This window comes from Rana temporaria, chromosome 1 (assembly GCF_905171775.1).
Source record: "Rana temporaria chromosome 1, aRanTem1.1, whole genome shotgun sequence".
Lineage (NCBI taxonomy): Eukaryota > Metazoa > Chordata > Amphibia > Anura > Ranidae > Rana > Rana temporaria.
Window position 1 is genome coordinate 447,223,756 of NC_053489.1, and position 23,300 is coordinate 447,247,055.

General features: G+C 40.9%; 1 protein-coding gene across 2 annotated transcripts in view; it reads left to right on the top strand.

Moving 5' to 3' along the window:
- The window catches only part of ADAMTS10 (ADAM metallopeptidase with thrombospondin type 1 motif 10), a 203,937-nt gene that overhangs the window by 105,279 nt on the left and 75,358 nt on the right, over positions 1 to 23,300 (top strand). For both annotated transcript variants that reach the window (XM_040327130.1, XM_040327138.1), the window contains 11 exons: positions 1,058 to 1,181; positions 1,328 to 1,634; positions 5,941 to 6,296; positions 7,165 to 7,318; positions 7,652 to 7,869; positions 7,997 to 8,080; positions 9,306 to 9,445; positions 11,073 to 11,116; positions 11,264 to 11,369; positions 18,134 to 18,280; positions 21,626 to 21,767. In XM_040327130.1, the coding sequence (XP_040183064.1) occupies positions 1,535 to 1,634; positions 5,941 to 6,296; positions 7,165 to 7,318; positions 7,652 to 7,869; positions 7,997 to 8,080; positions 9,306 to 9,445; positions 11,073 to 11,116; positions 11,264 to 11,369; positions 18,134 to 18,280; positions 21,626 to 21,767 (1,491 nt within the window). In that variant the 5' untranslated portion in view covers positions 1,058 to 1,181; positions 1,328 to 1,534. The remainder of the gene's footprint in view (positions 1 to 1,057; positions 1,182 to 1,327; positions 1,635 to 5,940; positions 6,297 to 7,164; positions 7,319 to 7,651; positions 7,870 to 7,996; positions 8,081 to 9,305; positions 9,446 to 11,072; positions 11,117 to 11,263; positions 11,370 to 18,133; positions 18,281 to 21,625; positions 21,768 to 23,300) is intronic.

A 23,300-nucleotide genomic window follows, 5' to 3' on the forward strand; every position in this document is an offset into this window, starting at 1 on the left:
CACCAGAATTTGTAGGTCCGCCACTGGTGCCCCATGCTTTTCACAGATGAGAGCAGGTTCACCCTAAGCATATGTGACAGACATGAAAGGGTCTGGAGAAGCCACTGAGAACTTTATGCTGCCTGTACCATCATTCAGCATGACCGGTTTGGTGGTGGGTCAGAGATGGTCTGGGCAGGCATATCCAAGGAGGGACGCACAGACCTCTACAGGCTACACAATGGCACCCTGACTGCCATTAGGTATCGGGATGAAATCCTTGAACCCATTGTCAGACCCTACGCTGGTGCAGTGGGTCCAGGGTTCCTCCTGGTGCACGACAATACCCGGCCCCATTGGACGAGAGAATGCAGCCAGTTCCTGGAGGATGAAGAAATTGATACTATTGAATGGCCCCCACGCTCACCTGACCTAAATCCAGAAGAACACCTCTGGGACATTATGTTTTGGTCCATCCGGTGCCGCCAGGTTGCACCTCTGCACAGTCTGTTCAGGAACTCAGTGGTGCTCTGGTCCAGATCTGTGAGGAAATACCCCAGGACACCATCCATCGTCTCATTAGGAGCATGCCCTGATGTTGTCAGGCATGCATACAAGAACTTGGGGGCCATACAAACTACTGAGGACCATTTTGAGTTGTTGCAATGAAATTTCAGCAAAATGGACTGCATAATTTTTTCACTTTGATTTTCGGGGTGTCTTTGAATTCAGCCCTCTGTAGGTGGATAATTTTCATTTCCATCATATGATGTGCCATCGTATCAGTCCTAACACATTACACATTCCATATCAGTATAGATATCCAGCATGAGATTTTTGCCCATTGAGATCTGATATGTTTTCAAAGTGTTTCTTTAATTTTTTTGAGCAGTGTATATTCACCCATCTTGACCATGGCATAGAATCAGATGCCTTTTTTTGTACTCATATAAATGAAAGAGGATTAATAATTATTCTCTTTATAACAATTTTATGTTGCACTTTAGTATATTAGAAAAAAACACTGAAAAATTGTATAATTGCTGATTCGGACTCCTGCTTTAATGTTGCTCTCTAGGTGTCAAGCACTAGAAGTCTATAGGAAATCTGGCATTTGAGTTTAGCAAGGCAAAGAATACAAATTACAGGAGTTGCTTAGATCTGGACTTCAGCTGGTGGATTTGAGAGCCAAGGACAAGCTGGTGAGTGTAATTTATATGCTCAGCTTTTCAAATACCACTGATACTCACTTGATAATTAAATGAACAAGTATTGTAAAACAACTTGGTATTTAACATGTGGTGTATGCATTACAAACTGACATAAAAACATATTTTTTTCTTTGAAGGGTAACAATTGTGCAATTGAAAGAACTAAACTTATATCAATTATTGAAACTAACAAAGAAGAAAATAAGGCAAAATCAAAGAGCTGTTGCCAGGGCTGAAAGAGATGACTTCACAGGCTTTAGGTTAGTAGTCCCTGGGAGAAGGCCTAAGGGACAGCGTCATGGTGAAAGTGGGCGTTACAGTTAAGCTGAAGAAGACCATACGCCATGGCAGTTATCTGGGGTCTACTGGCTTTGGCCTTCTCCGTGACTGCTGCAAGACCTTCCAGTTTCAAAAGATTCAGAAATCACAACCACAGCTCAGAAGGTGAGAGATAAATATCTCTGTATTACAGTGAAATACTGATGATTTCTGTGTTTGGGCAGTAAGTAGTTGGACACACACGTGGAATACCGAACTGAAGATCTTGCTTGATAAAAAATTATAAAGAAAGAATAATGTATGTATTACCCATTTAGAGTCCAGCTCTAATTGTTCAGGTTAGTAAAAATAAGACATCTCTATGGTTGTTAGAGGCAACATTAAAATGTCAACATTTCTCTAGTTTTTATATCTTAGACTCTTACTCATATAAAGTGGAAGATAGGACGTTGACAAAAATTTCATATATATAAGTGGTATATGCCTATTTTGTCTTACTGTTCTTTGCTGAGCAATGTTTGGAAATGTAGTTTTTGCATTGTCTGTTTTCAATTTTCCTTACACATGATTGAGTATTCTTAGCAAAGTGAAATTGTACCACATTTGCTAAGCACTGGGGAAGATTTCCTGGCAAATGAACGGCCTATTTGCCTTTGGTAAATCAACCCCAGTGACTGAGGCCTCGTACACACGACCGTTTTCCTCGACAGAATCCATCAAGAAACTTGGTGGCAGAGCTTTTTTGCAGAGGAAACGGTCGTGTTTATATATTTCGTCGAGAAAACTGTCGTGGGGTTTGACGAGAAAAAAAGAGAACAAGTTCTCTTTTTCCTCGTCGGGAGTCTCAATTTCCTCATCGTGTTTCTCGTCGGGCTGGTTTACACACATTCGTGTGTATGCTTAGAAACCCGCGCATGCTCAGAATAAAGTATGAGACGGGAGCGCACCTTCGGTAAAAGTAGCGTTCGTAATGGAGATAGCACATTCGTCACGCTGTAACAGACTGAAAAGTATGAATCGTCTCATACCAAACTTTTACTTAACACGCAGTAACATGAGATTAGCAAAAGCAGCCCCAAGGGTTGTGCCAGTGGAATCGAACTTCCCCTTTATAGTGCCGTTGTACGTGTTGCACGTCACCGCGTTTGAGAACAACGAGATTTTGTCTTGACAGTGTGTACGCAAAGAAAGCTTGTCAAGATTCTCGACAAGCCTAACAAGGAACTCGTCGAGGAAAACGATGTCTCATTTACGACGAGTTCCTCGGTCGTGTGTACGAGGCCTAAGTGTTCTCATCCTAGGACAGAAAGTGTATTACTGGCAAGTTTACCAAGTGAAAATAAATGGGAAAAAAGAAAGGAAAAAAAAAATGAATACAGTCACCACATATAAGAGCTGGTAATGTATTACATTCATTTTGTTTTTCGTGTTTAGATAAACTTTAAAATAAATATATAAGCAACACTTGTTTTATTTTGAATAGAGTAAAGGAAGGTTATAACCTCTGTCGGGTTTTTTTTTTTTTTTTGCCATCTGTGTCCCATTGGGGAGGTTTGCCAAGAAGTGAGAGGACGTCTCTGCAAATTAAGGGAATCCTTTGGGCCCAACACAGGTCACCAAAACAAGCGTTCCCTTTGGAAGATTTTTCCACCATAACTTTTATTTGGGGGGACAACCCAAAATGTAGGATTTTCATTTACTTTCAATGATAATGGTAAACAGGACAAATATAGAGGGTGAATCGCAGTGGCGGATGCTCATTAGGGGAGCAGAGGTGTGCCCCCCGATCCATGCACCCAGCCCCTAATCTGCATGCAGGGTGCTGGACTAGAATTTAATGGTTCTTTTTTTGAAGCAAGTGATTAGAGCCAGAGGCTCTAATTGGCTTCCAAAAAGGGTGTGCTCGGGGTGCAGAGCACTGCGCCCCAAGTCCACCCCCTTGTGTGATGTGTGCCGCGGTGGTTGGAGCGGAAAAGGAGGAGGAGGCGGGCAAAGCTTGGTGCAGCCAATGAGTGTGCAGTCTCCGGTGTTCTGCCAAAACACAGGCGGTGACGTGTAGAGTTGAAGCAGGGAGAAGAAAGATGTTGATTTATATCAGGAGCGTGCAGGAGCCTGGCTCTGTCCACATGGCTACTCTCCTGCTGCTACCAAGGAGGAGAAAGTGCTAGGGTAAGTTCTTTGTATACTTCTCCCTTATTTCTGCTGACCATGTGGGAAATGTATAGGCAACTTCTTGTAAAGAAGTGACTATGGGAACATGGTACCATGTGATTAGAAAAAAAAATACAAAGACTGGCAGTGACATGCAGAGGCAGAATTGAAGCAGGGAGAAGAAAGATGGCGATTTCTGTCGGGCGTGTGCCGCGGCATGGCTCTGTCCATCTGGCTGCTCTTCTATTGCTTCTGCCGAGAAGGAGGGGAAGCGTTGATGGGTTAAGTGCGGACCTGGCCGCGGGGGGGGGGGGTTGTTTTCTGCCCACCAAAAATAGAGCACCAGCCACCACTGGTGAATCGGGTATTCTAATCCCTCACCACTCTATCCAAAACTACGTTTTGCCTTTAGTTATACATTACATTTGAGAATTCCCAAGGCAAAGGTACAAATTTTGCATAGGAAGTCCATACAAATCTCCCACACAGTAGCCACTTTCACACAGCCTGTGTCTTTTCCAATCAGCAGGGGATCCATGCATAGATCACCCACTGAATCGGAGCAGAATGGATGTTTGTCTAAGTCTAGGAGGGATTGGAGGTAGCCAGATGTAAACGGGCACACATCTGTTTACATCTGCCTGTCCTCAAACTAACATTGAGTTTCTATTCAAAGCCACCTGAAAAACTGACAGGTGGGCCTGATCAGACCACTCATCTTAAGGAACCATTACTGAACGTAATTTAATTATTTCAAAATATATTCCTGCTGTGCAGAAAAGCTACATTATTCAGAGCTGTTTCTACTTCTATTTCTGCTTTATATGTGTTTTTCTTTGTTCTGTCTTAACCCCCTTAGCGGTAAACCCGAGCGTGACTCGGGGTGGATTTTTAATGCTAAAATCGGTATCCCCGAGTCATGCTCGGGGTGGACGTGCAGAGTGTGCAGCGGCGCGGCTTACCTGCTCGCTGAATCCACAGGCAAGTTACTTACCTTGTCCCTGGATCCAGCGATGCCACCCCGCTGTGTGAGCGAGCGGGTCCTCCTCGCTCGATTCACAGTCTCCCCGTGTGCCGCCGATCTCCGTTCCCTGCAACATTACGACACACGGGAGCGGAGAACGGCGCCAAATTCAAGAAAGTAAACAAACACAATACATACAGTATACTGTAATCTTATAGATTACAGTACTGTATGTAAAAAATACACACCCCCCTTGTCCCTAGTGGTCTGCCCAGTGCCCTACATGTACTTTTATATAATAAAAACTGTTCTTTCTCCCTGCAAACTGTAGATTGTCCAAAAGTGTCCCTTTATGTCAAAAATGGTTTTAGATTAGCTAGAAAACAACGATAATAAATTATAATCACTTGCAGAATTGTGCGATAGCGATTTGTGGGGAAATTCGTCATAAAACAATTAAAGTAATGACAGTGACAATTCTGCAACTGAGCAAATTTCAGTGATTTTGAGTTGATTACATTATTGAATAATTTTTATTATAATTATATTATTATTTGTTATAATTATTTATAATTATTTATTATATTATAATTTATAATTTTGTTTTTAAAAAAATTTCATACCCGGGATCCCTACAATACTCTTGTTTGGTCAGATTTAAGTGAGTTATTCCTAAGAATTACAGGCCTACAGTATAAAACGCCAAATTTCCTTGCAAAATAATTGTACCGCTTTTGGTATGTAATTCCAGACAGAATCATACCGCCAGGGAGGTTAAGTCTCTCTGTCCCCTTCCATTTCTTGAGCAGTGCTCATATCATAATTTTGTTTAAGCTGGTTGTTGCTTAGCCAGTTTATTATGAAGACTTAAAGGGAATGAATAGTCTTGTCATGACATTGAACAAGATCCTGTTTCTTTAGTAATACTAACATAAAACTTATATAGCCTTCTAACTATAGCTTGTATTGAGATGCAAAGTTTTAACTGTACACATATGAGGCTTTGTGTAAGAAAACTGCAGGAATTACCCAGATCAGCATTAAATTTTTTCTTAAGCTACAAAAAAGTGTATTTGACATAATAAATACCTTTACTTTCATTGCCTCCAGTTTAATAAATTAGGCCTTTAGTAATACTCATCTGCAGAAGAGCTAATTTTTATATAACAATCAACTGTGGTACTCTGGAAAAATTATACCTTAAACATGTTCCTACCATTAGTACACTTTGGTCCTTTAATCATTATATAGCTTGTGCTTGTTATTGTGCTTGACGTGGTGCCTTATAATTCAGCCCAAGTCACTGCATCGTTGGGATGACAGCAGCCAGTGAAGTCCTCTCCTCTGACCCAGCAGATTTCCTCTCCCGTCTGAGCCATTATGAGATCGCCTTTCCTGCCCAGGTGGACGAGAGTGGGAACTTCTTGACGTATGACCTTCGCAGAGCATCACCCAGCTTCCGAAGGTCCAGGAGGAGCATCCCTGATGATTCTGAACGGCAGGTCTTCTACTGGCTGCAAGCTCAGAGTTCTAACTTTCTACTCAACCTCACCCTGCAGACAGATCTACTGGGACAGCACTTCACTGTTGAGTACTGGAAAAGAGGGGGACTGGACTGGAAACATGAGCTGTACGAAGACTGTCACTACGTTGGACACATACAAGATCAACAGCTGAGCTCCAAAGTGGCCATTAGCAACTGCAATGGACTGGTGAGGACAGGCTAAATATAATCTGAAGATGTGAACAAATTGATGCCTATTAATATCAGACTGCAATATTTATATATATGTATGTATATATATATATATATCACTCTGACAAGTTTGTACAGAAATTATATTCAGACTGTAGTATATTTAATCAGCATTATAATAATAGGTTAGTGCCACTGATGACCAAAGTGACCTAATGAAAGTTACGTGTTTAATAGAATAACAATAGAAGTACAATACCTGTCTTTAAACAAGGAAGACATAATAAGACTTTATAAAAATAAAGGCTTTTTTTGATTTTTGTCCTTTCCTTGTGGGACTTTTTTAATCTTGAAGCATAGGCAAATACTTTTCAATGCGTTCACAGTATGCTGTGTAATGTAAATGTTATACAGAATCTAGCCCTATGTGACCCTTTCATTACGAGCAGGGCACGTGTACAAAACTATCATCTCAAAATCGGATTTGAGTTACCAGCGACCCCTTTGGAATAAAAGGGGTTGATTGATAATACAATTCAGTGGCATTGACCCTAAAATTAAATATACATTTGGGGTGAATTTAAGTGTTTTTTTTCATGCTCGAGCAACAAGGTTTATTTTAAGACTATGGGATTGGTTTACTAAAACTGGAGAGTGCAAAATCTGGCAGCTCTGCATAGAAACCAATCAGCTTCCAGGTTTCTTTGTCAAAGCCTAATTGAACAAGCTGAAGTTAGAAGTTAGATTGGCTACCATGCACAGATGCATTTTGCACGCTTCCGTTTTAGTAAATCAACCCCTATGTCTATAAGTTCATGAGCTGAAACTGAGTTACAATAGCCATCTTATTTTGTCTATGACATTTTTTTTATCTTTCAAACTAGCTAGGAGTGATAGTATCAGGGGATGATGAATATCTCATTGAACCACTACCTCAAGGTAGAAATTACAACAAAACCAGTGAGGGGACTCCACATGTGGTATACAAGCGCTCTTCCTTGCAAAGACAGCATCTTGATGCGGCGTGTGGTGTAATAGGTAAACATTTCCTAATTTCAGACTTTTTATAGGTAGCAGAATGACATCTGTGCACTATTTTAAAAACATTGCTTTATTTGAATCACTGAAACGTCATACATTACATCTTTTGTTTATGCTATGCACACACAAACTCATCTTATTGAATGTATAGTGTTCTTGCCCTACAATAATTTTACAATGTTGGATGGACTTGCCCTTTATTTATCTTCTATCAGTTTTATCACATTGTTTATATTTTAGTTTAATAAGAGAGCTTTATACTCGGGGAGATTATGCTAAAAAAAATTGTAATCAAAGAAATTACCTGGATGAATGCTTGTTCTACTCTAGATGACAAGCCCTGGAAGGACCGTCATTGGTGGCTGAGAAACCCAAGGCCTCCACCATTGCGACCAGCATCCAATCACACACAGCGTGGACCTCTGCCACTTAAACGATCAGTGAGCACAGAGAGATATGTGGAGACTTTAGTGGTTGCAGATAAAATGATGATTGGTTATCACGGAAGAAGGGACATTGAGCAATATATCTTGGCTATCATGAACATTGTAAGTATTACAACCTATGCAAACTACTTCTTATCTTTAGAACAGTTGAAAATACCATTTTGTGTTCCACTTGTTTAGTTTTGTCAGTGATATTAAGACTGATCTTTTTTTCTTTCCTGGAGGTCAGGTTGCCAAACTTTTCCAGGACTCAAGTCTGGGGAACATTGTGAACATCATGGTGACTCGGCTAATCCTTTTGACTGAAGATCAGGTTAATAAAAATAATAATAATAAAGGCACTAAATCACTAGCAATTTGTTCATTGTTAGAAATTCGGTTTCTTTTTTTGCAAAATATTCATTTTTAAAATCATACTTTTTACAGCCTAAATTATATATGTGATCTGTCACAGGTTCTTTTTCATTACTTAGGGAATCGTTTTTCTTTTTTAATTCTTGTGCATTTAAATATACTGTAATTCTAGGTGCATAGCCTCAAAGACAATTAACGTATTAACTATTTGCTTAAACTAGAGAAATAGGGAAAAAATGTATTTTCTATTGTATGCAAACATTGACCAAGTTGGTAAAAGATGGCAGTGAGTAGGATGGATGTAACAATCCATTATCTATAGTTTTCTTAAAAACACCACATAATGTAGGCATGTTTTCTTTTTGTTGTAACATAAGGGGAATTATTTAACAACAGCAAGGTTGGTAGAGTGAAAAGAGCCCTGGATGTATGGCTGAGAGCCCGTTTTAATCTATATATGGCATAAAAAAACAAAATGCAATGTGTATCAGGGCATCGGTAACCATCGGCTTAACTTACCCCCCTTAGGTAACTTCACCCCCCCTCCCCATCAGGTTATGTGCTGGTGAGGGTTTGAAGAAAATTGCTCAAAGAGGGAGTATCCTGAAGTTGATTTCTCTAGCATGGCTTAAGGGTCTGATGTGGTTACTGATTTAGCAGATGCCAGACTGGCAACTAGAGCAGGCTGCCAAATCGGTGACCAGAGAAGGTTGCTTAATCATGACCAGAACAGGCCCTTAATCTATGCTAGTGAAATTAGCACAAGGATTCTCGCTGTCCATACATTTTTACTCTAACCCACACCTGCACATGCCCTGATGAAGATTGATCGGTAAAGTCCCACAAAAGTAAACTGGTATGCATATGCCACGTGGCCTTGTCACTCTACTAAACCTACTACTGCCAATCCAGCAATCCCTTTTCATACCCTGAGCAGCCTCTCAACTATAACATCAAGGGGTCTAAATATCTACAAAAAATCTTGATCTAGTGCACCACCAACATATGATTTATTTAAGTCAATACTAAAGCTAATGCTTTTTTATGTGCAAAAAAAGTTTAGCTAGTAGATATAGCTTAGTGCAATATATCTCAAATATGTTTAACAATACTAATAGGATGTATTAGCACCTTTGGCACAATAAATGTAGTTCACATTTTTATAATATTATTGTTGTCTGCAGCCTAACCTGGAAATTAACCACCACGCAGGAAAGTCTCTTGACAGCTTCTGCAGATGGCAAAAGTCCATTGTAAGTCGAAATGGTAATGCAATCACAGAGAGTGGCATAGCTGACCATGACACTGCCGTCTTAATAACCAGGTAATAAAAACATTATTAGAGACTGCAAATGAAATTGATATTGTTATACCAACTGCTGTGTCATGTTGTTAAAGTTAACATTGCACTTGAGCATTGGGAAAAATGTGGGAGCCAGATGTCCTAAGCTGCAACAGCTTTGATCAGAAGTTACATCTCTCAGGTCGAGTTTGAAGAGAGCTTTCTGGTGATCCATTAACCTAGCTGGAGTTCTCTAAAAAAGCAAAGTAGTAGCTGGTAGCAATTATGTACAAGTAGTGTCTGTATATTTAATATAGCCAAACTGATGAGAGTGCATTACGTTGAATGCTACAGTTGTAGTCTAATATTGTAGAACAAACAAACATTTGTGTTCATTTTATACATCTTGAATGTAACCAGTAGGGTTGCACAGATACCACTTTTTTAAGACCGAGTACAAGTACTCGCCGATACCGATTACCAATATTTTTTTTTTATGTCATGTGACAGTGGCACTAATATGCGGCACTACTGAGGCATTATATTTTCTTTCTTTTTTTACAATTTTCTTTTTTACAATTCATTTTCTTATTATTTTTTACAATTTATATTGTTTTTGTTATTATTTTTTTACAATGATTTTTTTTTGGGGGCGAGTAGAAGGTGTCAGTGTTTTTATAATTTTTTTTTATTTTTTACAATTTAACTTATAAATATTTATTACAATTCTTCCTTTTTTTATTATTAGTATTATTTTTGTCATCAGCCCTGTCGGGAGGGGGAGTTTTGGTGAGATATCAGACCCCTGACATCTCATCTTCTCTTTGAGACAGAGAAAGGGACTAAGAACACAGATTCATCAGTCCCTTTCTCTGCAGCCTCAGCTGCACTGAAAATGAATGAATAGGAGACAGCGGCTCCTGTTCATTCATAAACTGAAGCATCGTAAACACAGTTTAAGATGCTCAGTTATGAATGGACAGAGTCAGTGACTCCGTGCATTCAGAAAAGGAATGACATATTTACCGACTCCTTCCTCTGCTCACCCTCCTGACAGATCCGGGAAATTGGGGGACCGGACGAGCACACGGTGGGGGAATGGAGGAGCGCACAGAGGGGGACTGGAGGAGTGCATGGAGGGGGACCAGAGGAATACACATAGGGGGAACAGAGGAGCACATGGAGGGGGACTGGAGGAGCACACAATGGGGGCCGGAGGAGGATACGGTGGAGGAACAGAGGAGCATGGAGGAGGACACAGGGGAAAGTCAGGGAAGATCGGTGCATCGGTGGGGGCAGTTACAAGCACCGATCTCCCTGTATAGGTTTCAATAAAGCAGCTGATAGCCACGAGGGGGAGAGGAGGAAAAGCGGTTGTCAGCTGCTTTATTGAAATCTATACAGGGAAATCAGTGATTGTAACTCCCCCCACTGATGCACTGATCATCCCCGTTGTCCAGGTATCGGGTCAAGCATCGGGGCATTTGCACCAGTACAAGTACTGGTGAAAATACTCGGCATCAGCACCGATACTAGAATTGGTATCGGTGCAACTCTAGTAACCAGTAGGCTTCCAAAAACGGTACACTATGATGGAGATTCCTGTTTTTTTTTGTTCAAATAAATCTAAATAAATTATAATAATTGTCTATGTATTTTTTTTTTACAGATATGATATTTGCATTTACAAAAACAAGCCATGTGGGACATTAGGTGAGATATATTTTTTATATTCCTAAAATAAAATATATCTGTTTTATATTCCTAATTGAATGTGTGTGTACTATTTTAGAAGAATGTGTAAACAATGATAATTTCCAGATCTGTGATAAACCTAAGATTTTAATTATTATTTTTTAGGTTTGGCGCCAGTGGGTGGAATGTGTGAAAGAGAGAGAAGCTGCAGTATAAATGAAGATATTGGCCTAGCAACAGCTTTCACCATTGCACACGAGGTGGGACACACGTGAGTGAGTTCCATGTACAGTTTTCAACCTCCCTACAACCTAGCATATTTAAATTACTAGCTTTTGAATCCATATAAAGCATTTCAGACACATAAATAACACCTAAAAAAACGTGAATCATTCAAATCAGGAGTACTGAAGAAGGCATTTTTCAACAATAGTGACTTGGTCATTATGTTCCATGCTTTCATACTTAATCCCTAGTATTCCCTTAAAAGCAGGCCCCAAACCAACCATTTTTTTACCCCTCCAACACAAAAGAATAGCCTGTACTAACAAAGCAGCATGACAAATAACATAAAACTAGAGCCTACTCACTGTATATAAAGCACACATACACCATAGTCATGTTACCCACAAAATATGCTTTGTCTACTGTGCCACAAGCAAGGAGCCTAATGCTGGGTACACACAACTGTTTTTTTTATTGGAATAAACTCAATAGGTTTTCCTGACGGAATTCCGCTCAAGATGTCTTACATAAACATGAACACACGAAATTCCGACCATGAAAAACATAGTGACGTACAACACTACGACGAGCCTCGAAAAATGAAGTTCAATGCTTCCGAGGATGCATCAAATTGTTTCCGAGCATGCATGTTTTTTTCTCCATCGGAATGTCATACAGACAAACGGAATTGGCAACAGAAAAAGACCGATGGGGCATACACACGGTCGGAATATCAGATAAAAAGATTCCATCTGACTTTTTTCATCGGAAATTCTGACCGTGTGTACATGGCATTACAGACATGATCAACACTTAGCACAATCATTGTTTTAAATTAGACTCTTCAATTCAATATGCTTTTCCTCAGGCAACCTACCCTAAAACAGAACTTCAGGAGTATATAATATACATATAAAGCAAAAGAAGTGCAATCAACGCAAAAATATAAATAGCAACCAATCAACCAAACAACCTGCAAGCTGAACACTATAAAATAAACACAAAATTCTGGTAACAAGTCATATACAAAGAACAGTGCAGTGCAATAATAGCTTATTATTGGTGATAATTGTGCAAATCAATATCCAATAAAAAAATAAATAGATAAATAATAAAATTATTAACCATGTGTCAAGTGAAAAACGTCCATAAGGTAAACCACCAGTGTTGAAACGTTGAAAATTTGTGACAATCCCTCCACCATAAGTCTCTCTAGGTACTCTCACCTCCCGGCATAGACCCCTGAATCACCAGGAAGTCATGCAAAGCAGACAAAAACCAGGTATGATGCCACAAAGAAAGTCTTCCATTAAGGACTCCACAGTAATCAATCCCCCTTAAGCTCAGCAGGCATTGTAGGTAAGCGAAAAAGATAAAGGAAATTCTTAGTTTGAGGTAAAACGATAATTTATTAAAATATAGCAGGCAACTCACATATTAGCCAAATAAAAACAGCATATCGTGACAGCATGGGACTGTGTAGCAGCGGGTGACGTCATACGCAGTGGCGTAACAACCGGGGGGGCAGGGTGTGTGTCTGCCCTGGGCGCTGAGCTGAGGGGTGGTGCCGGCGACCGGCAGCTCTGCTGCTTTTATAGTGAGCGCCGAGTGAGCGGCTCCTCCACTGAGCGCACAGCCCCCCTGCCGGCATCTCCCAGCGGCCGACACGGGCACGCCTGGAAGGATGCAGGGAATGCCCTGTTTGGCATAATACCAGCGCGAGCTGCGGAGGCTCCAAGATGGCGACGCGCTCTGCAGTCTGGCGGCGCCTGCAGGGACTCCCGGTCTCCCGCTCAGCCAAGTAAGTAAGTGTCGCTGGGACGTGATTCCGGGTGGGGGAGAATGGTTTAGCAGAGGCAGAGTGTGCGCTGGGGAAGACCTGGGGCAGGCTGCCTGTCCCAGCGCACACCCTGCCTCTGCTACAGGCTGAGGCTGGGATTCCGCTCAGCTGGGGAGACTAGGGAGGGAGCAGCCAGAGCCGGAAAGTCTATGTGCCCACTGCCCAGCATTTTACTTTAGGATGGCTTTGGTGGACTACAAGGCCCAGCATTTTACTTTAGGAGGCTTTGGTGGACTACAATGCCTAGCATTGTACTTTAGGAGGCATTGGTGGCCTACAAGGCCCAGCATTTTACTTTAGGAGGCTTTGGTGGACTACAAGGCCCAGCATTTTACTTTAGGAGGCTTTGGTGGACTACAAGGCCCAGCATTTTACTTTAGGAGGCTTTGGTGGACTACAAGGCCCAGCATTTTCCTATAGGAGACATTGGTGGCCTACAAGGCCCAGTGGACTACAAGCGGTCACTGTGTGTATTGTGTAGCGGTCACTGTGGGTATTGTGTAGCGGTCACTGTGTGTATTGTGTAGCGGTCAGTGGGTAGTTTATTGTGTAGCGGTCACTGTGTGTATTGTGTAGTGGTCAGTGGGTAGTTTATTGTGTAGCGGTCACTGTGTGTATTGTGTAGCGGTCAGTTTATTGTGTAGCGGTCACTGTGTGTATTGTGTAGCGGTCACTGTGTGTATAGTGTAGCGGTCAGTGGTTAGTTTATTGTCTAGCGGTCAGTGTGTATTGTGTAGCAGTCTGTGGGGAATCGGGTAGGTCAGTGTGTAGTGTAGTGGTTGATCAGGTGGGTTAGTGTAAGGGTCAGTATAGGAATAAGATAGGTCAGTGTATAGTGTAGTGGTCAGTGTAGAGGTTAGTGTAGTGGTCAGTATAGGAATCAGGCAGGTCAGTACTATTGTAGGAAGGGACTGTACTCGGGGCGTGCGAAAAGTCAGCGGATAAGGGGGGCGCAAATTACTTACCTTGCCCCGGGCGCTTACAAACAACCCATAAAGCACATAAAACACGCCCCCATCACATCCATTTGAATTCCGTGCCCTTACGCCGCCAAAGATACACTACGCCGCTGTAACTTACGGCGCAAATTCTTTGAGTATTCGAAAGAAAAAAATAAGTTACGGCGGCGTAGTGTATCTTAGGTACACTACGTGAATCTGCCCCATCGTGTCCCTTGTACATTCTTATGTAACAGATTTGAACTCTGATTGGACTGCTATCAGCCATGCAACTGTAGCGTGACTACACTGTGGCTAAATATCTATCAGCAGATATCAGTGACATCCCCTTTGTTACAGTATGTTTTGGCAATCCAGGAAGTGTACATGAATCAGATGGACATGAAAGATGAGGGGCTAGCAACTCCAAGACTAATGCCGCGTACACACCATCACTTTATGTGATGAAAAAAAATGACGTTTTTAAAAACGTCACTTTAAATGAGTTTGTGGGGGAAAACGTCGTTTTATGTCTTGTAAAAAACGACCAAAAAAAATTGAAGCATGCTTCAATTTTATGTGTCGTTTTTCAAAAGTGCACTTTTTACTTCACAGAAATTGACCGTGTGTAGCAAAAAACGTCGTTTTCTAAGACGTTTTTTCATCCACGCATGCCCAGAAGCTACTTATGAAGCGAGCTTCAATGGAAAAACGTGGTGGAACGTAACCTCACTTTGCAAGATCATTGTGAGAAAACGATGGTGTGTAGGCAACTTCGTCTTTGAAAATTGAAGTTTCAAAAACGTAATTTTTTACTTCACAGAAAGTGTCGTTTTTTTTCATCACATAAAGTGATGGTGTGTACGCGGCATAAGAGGGCCATGCAGCCAAGTAGACCATTAGATATGGAGTAGATTGATATGTCCCAATTAGGAAAATCACTCCAATGGGGATCGCTTAAACCTGACAATTGGTCTATAGATATAGGTAATACCACAACCAATAACTGTTCGCCACCTCACTCTGTCCAAATGTAAAAAAAAAAAAAACATTTTAGAGCATCTTGAACAGTTTTGACCCTTTTCATTTTTAAATGTTCAGAAATGTGCAAAAAGATTGAGTTTTGGTGACCATCCCAAAAAACATGCAGGTTAACACTCCTCTCTCATCATTGGACACCAAACATATCTGCGATAGCTTTGGTGTGTATGTTTAGCAATATTGCCCTTCTAGATAATAAGTCCTCTTCTGTACCGTTTATAGGATTAGTTGCCTCTACTATGTATAAAAAAAATACTTATCTTTAATAAGTAAAACTATAGATTTTTGTATGCATGTCAGCAATTCCAAGCTAAGTCAAACATTCTCAGACCTAAATATTTTCACTACCATGTGTGACTAGGTTTTATGCACTGTTGCTTTGATCTCTCAGATGGTCAGTCCTCACATAGCCTCTCCAATTGCAGTTATGACCTTTGATGAATCTAGTCCAGATTTTAGGGCAACTAGGTTCTAGGTTATGTCAAGAAGCATCTGGTACCCAGAGAGGGTATATAGTTAGCCTGTGCCCTGAGGCAGTGTAATTGTGGCAAACAGGAAAACTATTGTAAACACAAAACAAAATGTATGCTCCTTCTCTTTGTGTAGTAGTTTGATAGTAAGCCCAGTAATTTAAAAGCTTAAAGTGGATGTAAACCCACTCTCATCCTTTCTAAACTACTGCCATAGTGCTGATCTATAAGAATATAGATGTCTCCTGCATGTATCCTTACCTGTCAAATGTCTCCCCTCTGTCTGTTATAAGAACTGAAAAACTGCAGATTCTGTGGGTGGATCTGTTGTCTGGAGCTCTGTGGGTGGAGTCGTGATGTCAGTAGACTCCCGACCCACCTCTAAACTCCCCTTACACTAAATTCTGCTATGATCACTAACATCCAGTCAAAATCCAGAAAAGTAACCACATGACTTCAGAAAAGGAGGGGGGGTGGGAATTAAAAGATAATGACTGTCTGAAGCTAGTGCATGAGATATGTAAATAACCTAACTCACAGCAAGGGGCGGAACGGACTGAGGTTTTTCTCTGTAAGTCTGTTTTTTTTCACTGAACAATAAAAGAGGATTGCTCAGAGCTGGATTAACTCTGTGTGACAAGACTGGGCACAGATGATAGGAAATCTTATACCGTACATTGTGACAGCAAAGAATTTATTTTTATTTTTTCGGGTTTACATCCACTTTAAGTGGCTAGGCATACCAATGTAGGTTGCAACTGCGTTTGGTAAAATAAGACATAGCTCCTTCAGGTTTCCTTCTAAATTACAGGTTTTTATATACAAATCTTCTATGCCTGTCTCTCCAGCTCATTAAGTGGCCTAATACCGGAAGCATTTCCCTGTATGAGGAAAGGTAATCACTCATTGCATAGCAGAAACACTTATAGGTTTCTATTGATATTGTGCAATAATGCATATGCATTGATGGGTATTGACAAGCAATTTCAAAGCAGGATGTTGCATTTACTTAAACAGCATCTTCCAAGCTTTGCCTAATGCCTAGTATACACAAGTTGAATGTCAGGAGGCATTGGCAGGTTCAATAAAAAATGTCTGTTTTGGCTTCTGCCGAAATGAGTATGCTGGAAACCCGTCTCCCGATCAGCGTTCTCAGCCAATGGCAAAGTGCTGACCGAAGTATTTAGGTGGGGAGGGGGGAAAATGCAGCATGAAGGTTGTTTTTAAGGTTCATCGACAGAATGCTGTAAACAATAACAGCTGTAAAAAATGACAGCTGTAAACAATGGATTTCTTCATGTATAAGAAATTTTCATGCGCTGAAAAAAAGTCAGATGGAACCTACACACGATCGGAATTTCCGACCAAAAGCTCACATCAAACTTTTCTTGTCGGAAATTCCGACCGTGTGTACGCGGCATTAGTGTTAAAAATGACTATGACTGCATAATCTGGAATTTCTATAGGCAAGGGATAGCTGCAACATGCATGCCTTATGAAACTATGTCAATGTATTCATCACACCCACTACAAAGTCCATAAATGCCCCATCTTTGAAGACCCTAGCGTGGAGACTGATATACTAAAGGAGTTAAATTGTGTGAATATTCCCTTCAATTATCCTATCATGCGCAGATGAAATAAGTAAACATGAGCTTGCTTTTTACATTACCGGATGATTGACGTGGCTATTTAATTTATTGTATGAAAATTCTGAATTCCTTTTGTAATCAGCATCTGTGCATCTGATTTAAATGTGCAATGTTGAAACAACAAAATAACAATAAAATAGACTTAATAAGTTATGTTTTCATAGGTGTGAAAATTTTATTTTTAAAAACTAGGTATTATCTGAGTGAAAAAAATGAAATTACTAACGGAAATATAACTCCCTTTTTAAATATTTTTCGTGTTCACCCATTGTTTAGCCATTAAAGTGAAATATACATTTCCCACTTACCACATTCACTAAGGCCTCGTACACACGACCGAGTTTCTCGGCAAAAAACAGCAAAAACCTTGCTGGTTTTTTTTTTTTTGCAGAGTAAACCGGTTGTGTGTACACTTTTCGACGAGGAAACCGCCGAGGATCTCATTGGGCCAAAAAGAAAGCATGTCTTCTTTTTCCTCAACGGGAATGGGAAAATTTGGCTCGCCGAGATCCTCGACGGCTTCACAAGGAACTCGAAGAGCAAAACAATGTGTTTCGCCCGTCGAGTTCCTCAGACGTGTGTACGAGGCTTTACTGTTAGCAAAATGTCCTACTAACATTTTTCCTCAGTTGCCACAGTTTGACATAATACTTGGACTTAAAACTGAATTTGGCATCCTAGGTCCATTTGAATTTAGTAGGTTTCAGGAGGACAGATGGAAATTACAAACCACTAATAAGAATATATAGGTGTTTCAATATATATACACATAATTAAAATATACCTATATTGATCACATCTTACCATTTTATTTTTCTGAGGTGCTTAGTAAAAACAAAATAAATCAAATAAACATCTTCTTCCTTTAGGTTTGGTATGAATCATGATGGTATTGGTAATGGCTGTGGATCTCGAGGTCAAGAAACAGCCAAGCTCATGGCAGCTCACATTACTATGAAGACCAATCCATTTGTGTGGTCGGCTTGTAGCAGGGACTACATCACCAGCTTCCTGGAGTAAGTCACCTGAAATAATCTCTTCATACAGTTCTGTGATAGATTATAATAATATGCTTATTTTATGTTAAGACTCATTTTTAAATTCTTTTATTAGAATCACTGAAATGTTTCTCTTTCCATATTCCTTATACTGTTTATTTGTTTTTATACGCATTATGCATATGTATGTATGGGAATGATCAATACTGCTTATTTTCCTTGATAAGATTTGTCAGATATCAGATGTTGTTTTAAAGTAATGAACTCAGCATTGAAAATACAAAGGAGAGCTATTTGTTCAGAAGCCATTTCCTCTCCATTTTTCCCTCATGTTACAAATGTGTCCGGCCCACCCCCCTATGGCATTTCCCTTCAACTTCACATTCTAAGCCTTTTCGTGGAGAGAAGGCAGATATGGACTTCAACCTTCCCTCCCCCTTCTCTTCACCCCACCAAAGGAATTCTATGTAAGATGGCGAATGAGTCTGAATAAAAGACACAAGGGGACTTTATGCCACATGACAAGAAGGGTGTGTGTGCATGCCCAAAAAAATGGACTTCCAAGGAGAAACCACCCTTTTATGTGAACTGACCTATGAGGGTGCCATGTGCTACAGACGTCACAGGGAGGGGCGTGGGTAGAATGGGTGAGGGGTGGGTAGAGTGGGTGTGTCTGTATAATGTGAACCAATCAATGCATGTTTTGTGATTCTGTGGTTTTAATAAAAAGCCAGCAGGCTCTAGTAACTTCCTGTTGGGACTGAGCTGAGAAAAGGTGAGGATGTGAAATCTTTTAGCCTGTAGATTGCACTGTCTCACCATAGTAATTTGAATCAGGCGGCAGAGATGGGTTAGCCCTGAGATTGTCAGGAAATCAATTAATTAGTCCACATCAGTTCAATATTGTTTAATCCAATTTTGTTCCATGTACTACAGAGGGCAAAAGTAATCCTTGCAAAGTACATGCTCTTTTTGAGTGCTAGGACTAGGACTTCTAGGATTAAGTCCCTAATGGGCAAAACATGTTAGAGGGGGTTCTCCCAGGGGGTAGAAGCTCAAACCGAAGCCATTTTTTACAAAGAGGAGCTCAATATATGCCGATGCAGTGTGCAGACGGGTGCCATTTTTGAATAGGATCAACAGTTGCAATTACTTGGCAATAGAATGGAAAAAATGTTTTTCCAGGGAATTCTTTTGGCTTATTTTGTGGGTCCGGGTAGAATGTTTATTTTTACTACTGTGCAGAAAATTTACCCACAGCAGCCCTGGGAGTTATTTGTCTTTGTTTTCACCTTAAAGCAGAGTTCCGCTGAAAAAAAATATATTAAAATATTATTATATTCGCAAGTCACACTGCATGATTCCACTGATCCCTGCTGTCTTCTGGGACCTGTGAGACTCCCAGAAGACAGCGGGGGGGCAGAGTAGGTGCCGGATGTGGCGTAAGTCACCACTATCACTCCAGTGATCTATGCCGGAAGTGGGAGTAAATACCTGTATCACACTGGTATCTGCTCTCTCCTCCCCCCTTAAAGGTGCCAAATGTGACACCAGTGTAGCTGCTGACTTTTAATAAGGACACTTACCTGTCCTAGGCGCCCGCGATGTTGGCCGCCCCCCCCGACGCCGACCCCTCGATCCTGGAAGATCCCAGCGCTGCCATCCTCACTAAGGGAAACAGGCAGTGAAGCCTTGCGGCTTCACTGCCCGTTTCCTACTGCGCATGCGGGAGTCTCACAGTGTTTTCTGAATGGGCAGCTGCTCTCTGGGATACACACTAAGGGGCAGATCCACAAAAAAATTACGCCGGCGTATCTATTGATACGCCGGCCTAATTTAAAATTTCCCGCGTTGTATCTTTGTTTTGTAACTACAAAACAAGATATGACGGCATCTGGGATTGATCCGACAGGCGTACGTCTTAGTACGCCGTCGGATCTTAGATGCAATTTTCCGGCGGCCGCTAGGTGGCATTTCCGTCGAATTCCGCGTTGAGTATGCAAATTAGCTAGTTACGGCGATCCACGAACGTAAGTCCGGCCGGCGCATTTTTTTACGACGTTTGCATTCGGCTTTTTCCGGCGTATAGTTAAAGTAACTGTTATGAGACGTACTCAATGTTAAGTATGGCCGTCATTCCCTCCTCGCATTTTGAATTTTTTACGTCGTTTGCGTAATTCGTTCGCGAATAGGGATTTGCGGAGAATGACGTCACCGTCGTGAGCATTGGCTTGTTCCGGGTTAATTTCGAACATGCGCACTGGGATACCCCTACGGACGGCGCATGCGCAGTTAAAAAAAAATTTGTTTACGTCGGGTCACAACGTATTTACATAAAACACGCCCCCATCACAGAGATTTGAATGCCGCGCCATTACGCCGCCAAAGATACACTACGCCGCCGTAACTTACGGCGCGGATTCTTTGTGGATCTGCCCCTGAGTGTGTTTTAACAACAAAAATAAAAAAGACTTGTAGAATATTATATTTTATAGGCTTACTTTGGCAATGCAAAAAGCAGCCATGACATGTAAAGTGCAGTAAAAGGTGATTTCTGGTCACTACTGATATGGAAAACACATTTATTAGGAGAGTATATTTAGAAGTGGGGACCAAGAGGTATGACTCTCAGTGCTAGGATAGTTTTTCCAAAAATTATGTTTTTCATTTTTGTGAAAAATCTTAAACTGTGGAAAATTAACATCCACGTTGCAGTGTACTAAGTTTTATGCTGGGATGCAAATTTGTTAATTAGCCGGCTGTAGTCCATGGTTATAATACTTGGGATAGTATTGTATGTATTGGGACACTGAATATTCTTCTGTCATGCATAAATATTCAGGAAATTTATAACCAAGTCAACTCCTTGAATGAATAAGAGAAATCATCGCTCTAGGATACCAATCAGAAATTCTCCTCACCTGATCCAAAGCCACTGGCGCTAGCAATGCATGGAATGATGCAAAATGAAGGAAAAACGTTCTGGACAGCCGCACTCCAAAAATAAATTGCTTTTATTGTAAAATAAAAAAACACACAAAAAGCATGCCACAGCAGACGGGGTAAAGAGTTGACGCGTTTCAAACCAAGTGTGAAACGCGTCAGCTTTTTACCCTGTCTGCCGTGGCATGCTTTTTGTGTGTTTTTTGATTTTACAATAAAAGCAATCTATTTTTGGAGTGCGGCTGTCCAGAACGTTTTTCCTTCATTTTGCAATTCCTTGAATGAGTCTGTGAAGTCATTGTATATATCTCAATCATTTGTGATGCAGTAACTATATATACAATATATTTATTATGAAAGATGTAAGCTTATATACACACACATATTGATGCAGACTTCCTATTCTTCTTCTCTCCGCAGTTCAGGCCTGGGCCTTTGCCTGAATAATGCGCCCCCACGTCAGGATTTTATTTATCCAACACAAGCTCCAGGACAGGCCTATGATGCAGATGATCAGTGCCGTTTCCAACATGGAATTAAATCCCGCCAGTGTAAATACGGGGTAGAGTCCCTTCCTATTTTGTCTTGCCAGTTCATGAAAAAAGAAATAAGGAAATTCTTAGTGTGTGACATAAGACTTAAAGTGGACTTTTACTCAAATGTTAATATGTTACATCATCCATTGTACTGATCTACAAACCTTTAAACTCCATACACTGCTCCAGAGTATGTGTAGTGTAAGGCTTCATGTACACGGGACATTGTTCAACCTCTCCTGAACAATTTAACTTGACAGCTAGAAATTGGCATCAAAAAATGTAATATTAGCCGTGTTTACATGCCGCGTTTAGCCGCTTTTGCATCTAGAAGCGTTTTTGTTTTCTTCTGGTGACAGATTCCCTTTGCAGCTTGACTCTTCATAGATAACACATTTCTGTCATGCCTACTTTGAAAACTTTGAGTCCATACTTTCCTGTAAAGCTTTCTTGAAGCTTTCAAATTAAATGTATCTGAAATATACGGGAGTTGACATAAAAAGTCCCTCATCAATCAATTTTATGTCTATAGGCAATTGCTCCAGTTTTCTTTGACCAGTGTTTCAAAAACAAGCTTATGATTTATAAGGTGGCCTTCATCACAAAATCTACTCTATATTGTCAAAAGTATTGGGACACCTGCCTTTACAAACACATAACTTTAATGGCATCCCAGTCTTAGTCCATAGGGTTCAATATTGAGTTTGCCCAGTGCCCACTCTTTGCAGCTATAACAGCTTCAGACCTTTTGGGAAGGCTGTCCACAAGGTTTAGGAGTGTGTCTATGAGAATGTTTGACCATTTTCCAGAAGTGCATTTGTGAGGTCAGGCACTGATGTTGGACAAAAAGGCCTGGCTTGCAGTCCCCACTCTAATTCATCCCAAAGGTGTTCTATCGGGTTGAGGTCAGGACTCTGTGAAGGCCAGTCAAGTTCCTCCACCCCAAACTCGCTCATCCATGTCTTTATGGATCTTGCTTTGTGCACTGGTGCGCACTCATGTTGGAATAGGAAGGGACGCCTTAAGAGTTCCCTTCACTGGAACTAAGGGGCCAAGCCCAAACTTTAAAAGACAAACCCACATCATAATCCCCCTCTGCCAAATGATTTGGACCAGTGCACAAAGCAAGGTCCATAAATACATGGATGAGCGAGCTTGGGGTGGAGGAACTTGACTGGCCTGCACAGAGTCCTGATCTTAACCTGACAGAACACCTTTGGGATGAATTAGCACAAAGACTGTGAGCCAGGCCTTCTCATCCAACATTAGTGCTTGACCTCACAAATGCACTTTTGGAAGAATGATCAAAGATTCCCATAGACACACTCCTAAATCTTGTGGACAGCCTTCCCAGAAGAGTTGAAGCTGTTATAGCTGCAAAGGTTGCGCCAATTCAATATTTAACCCTATGGACTAAGACTGTGATGTCATTAAAGTTCATGTGTGTGTAAAGGCAGGTGGCCCAATACTTTTGACAATGTAGTGTATGTTGGGTCCACATAGTGATGTTCACAATGACATAAGATAAAATACTAAAGGGCAAATTTATTTTCCTTATT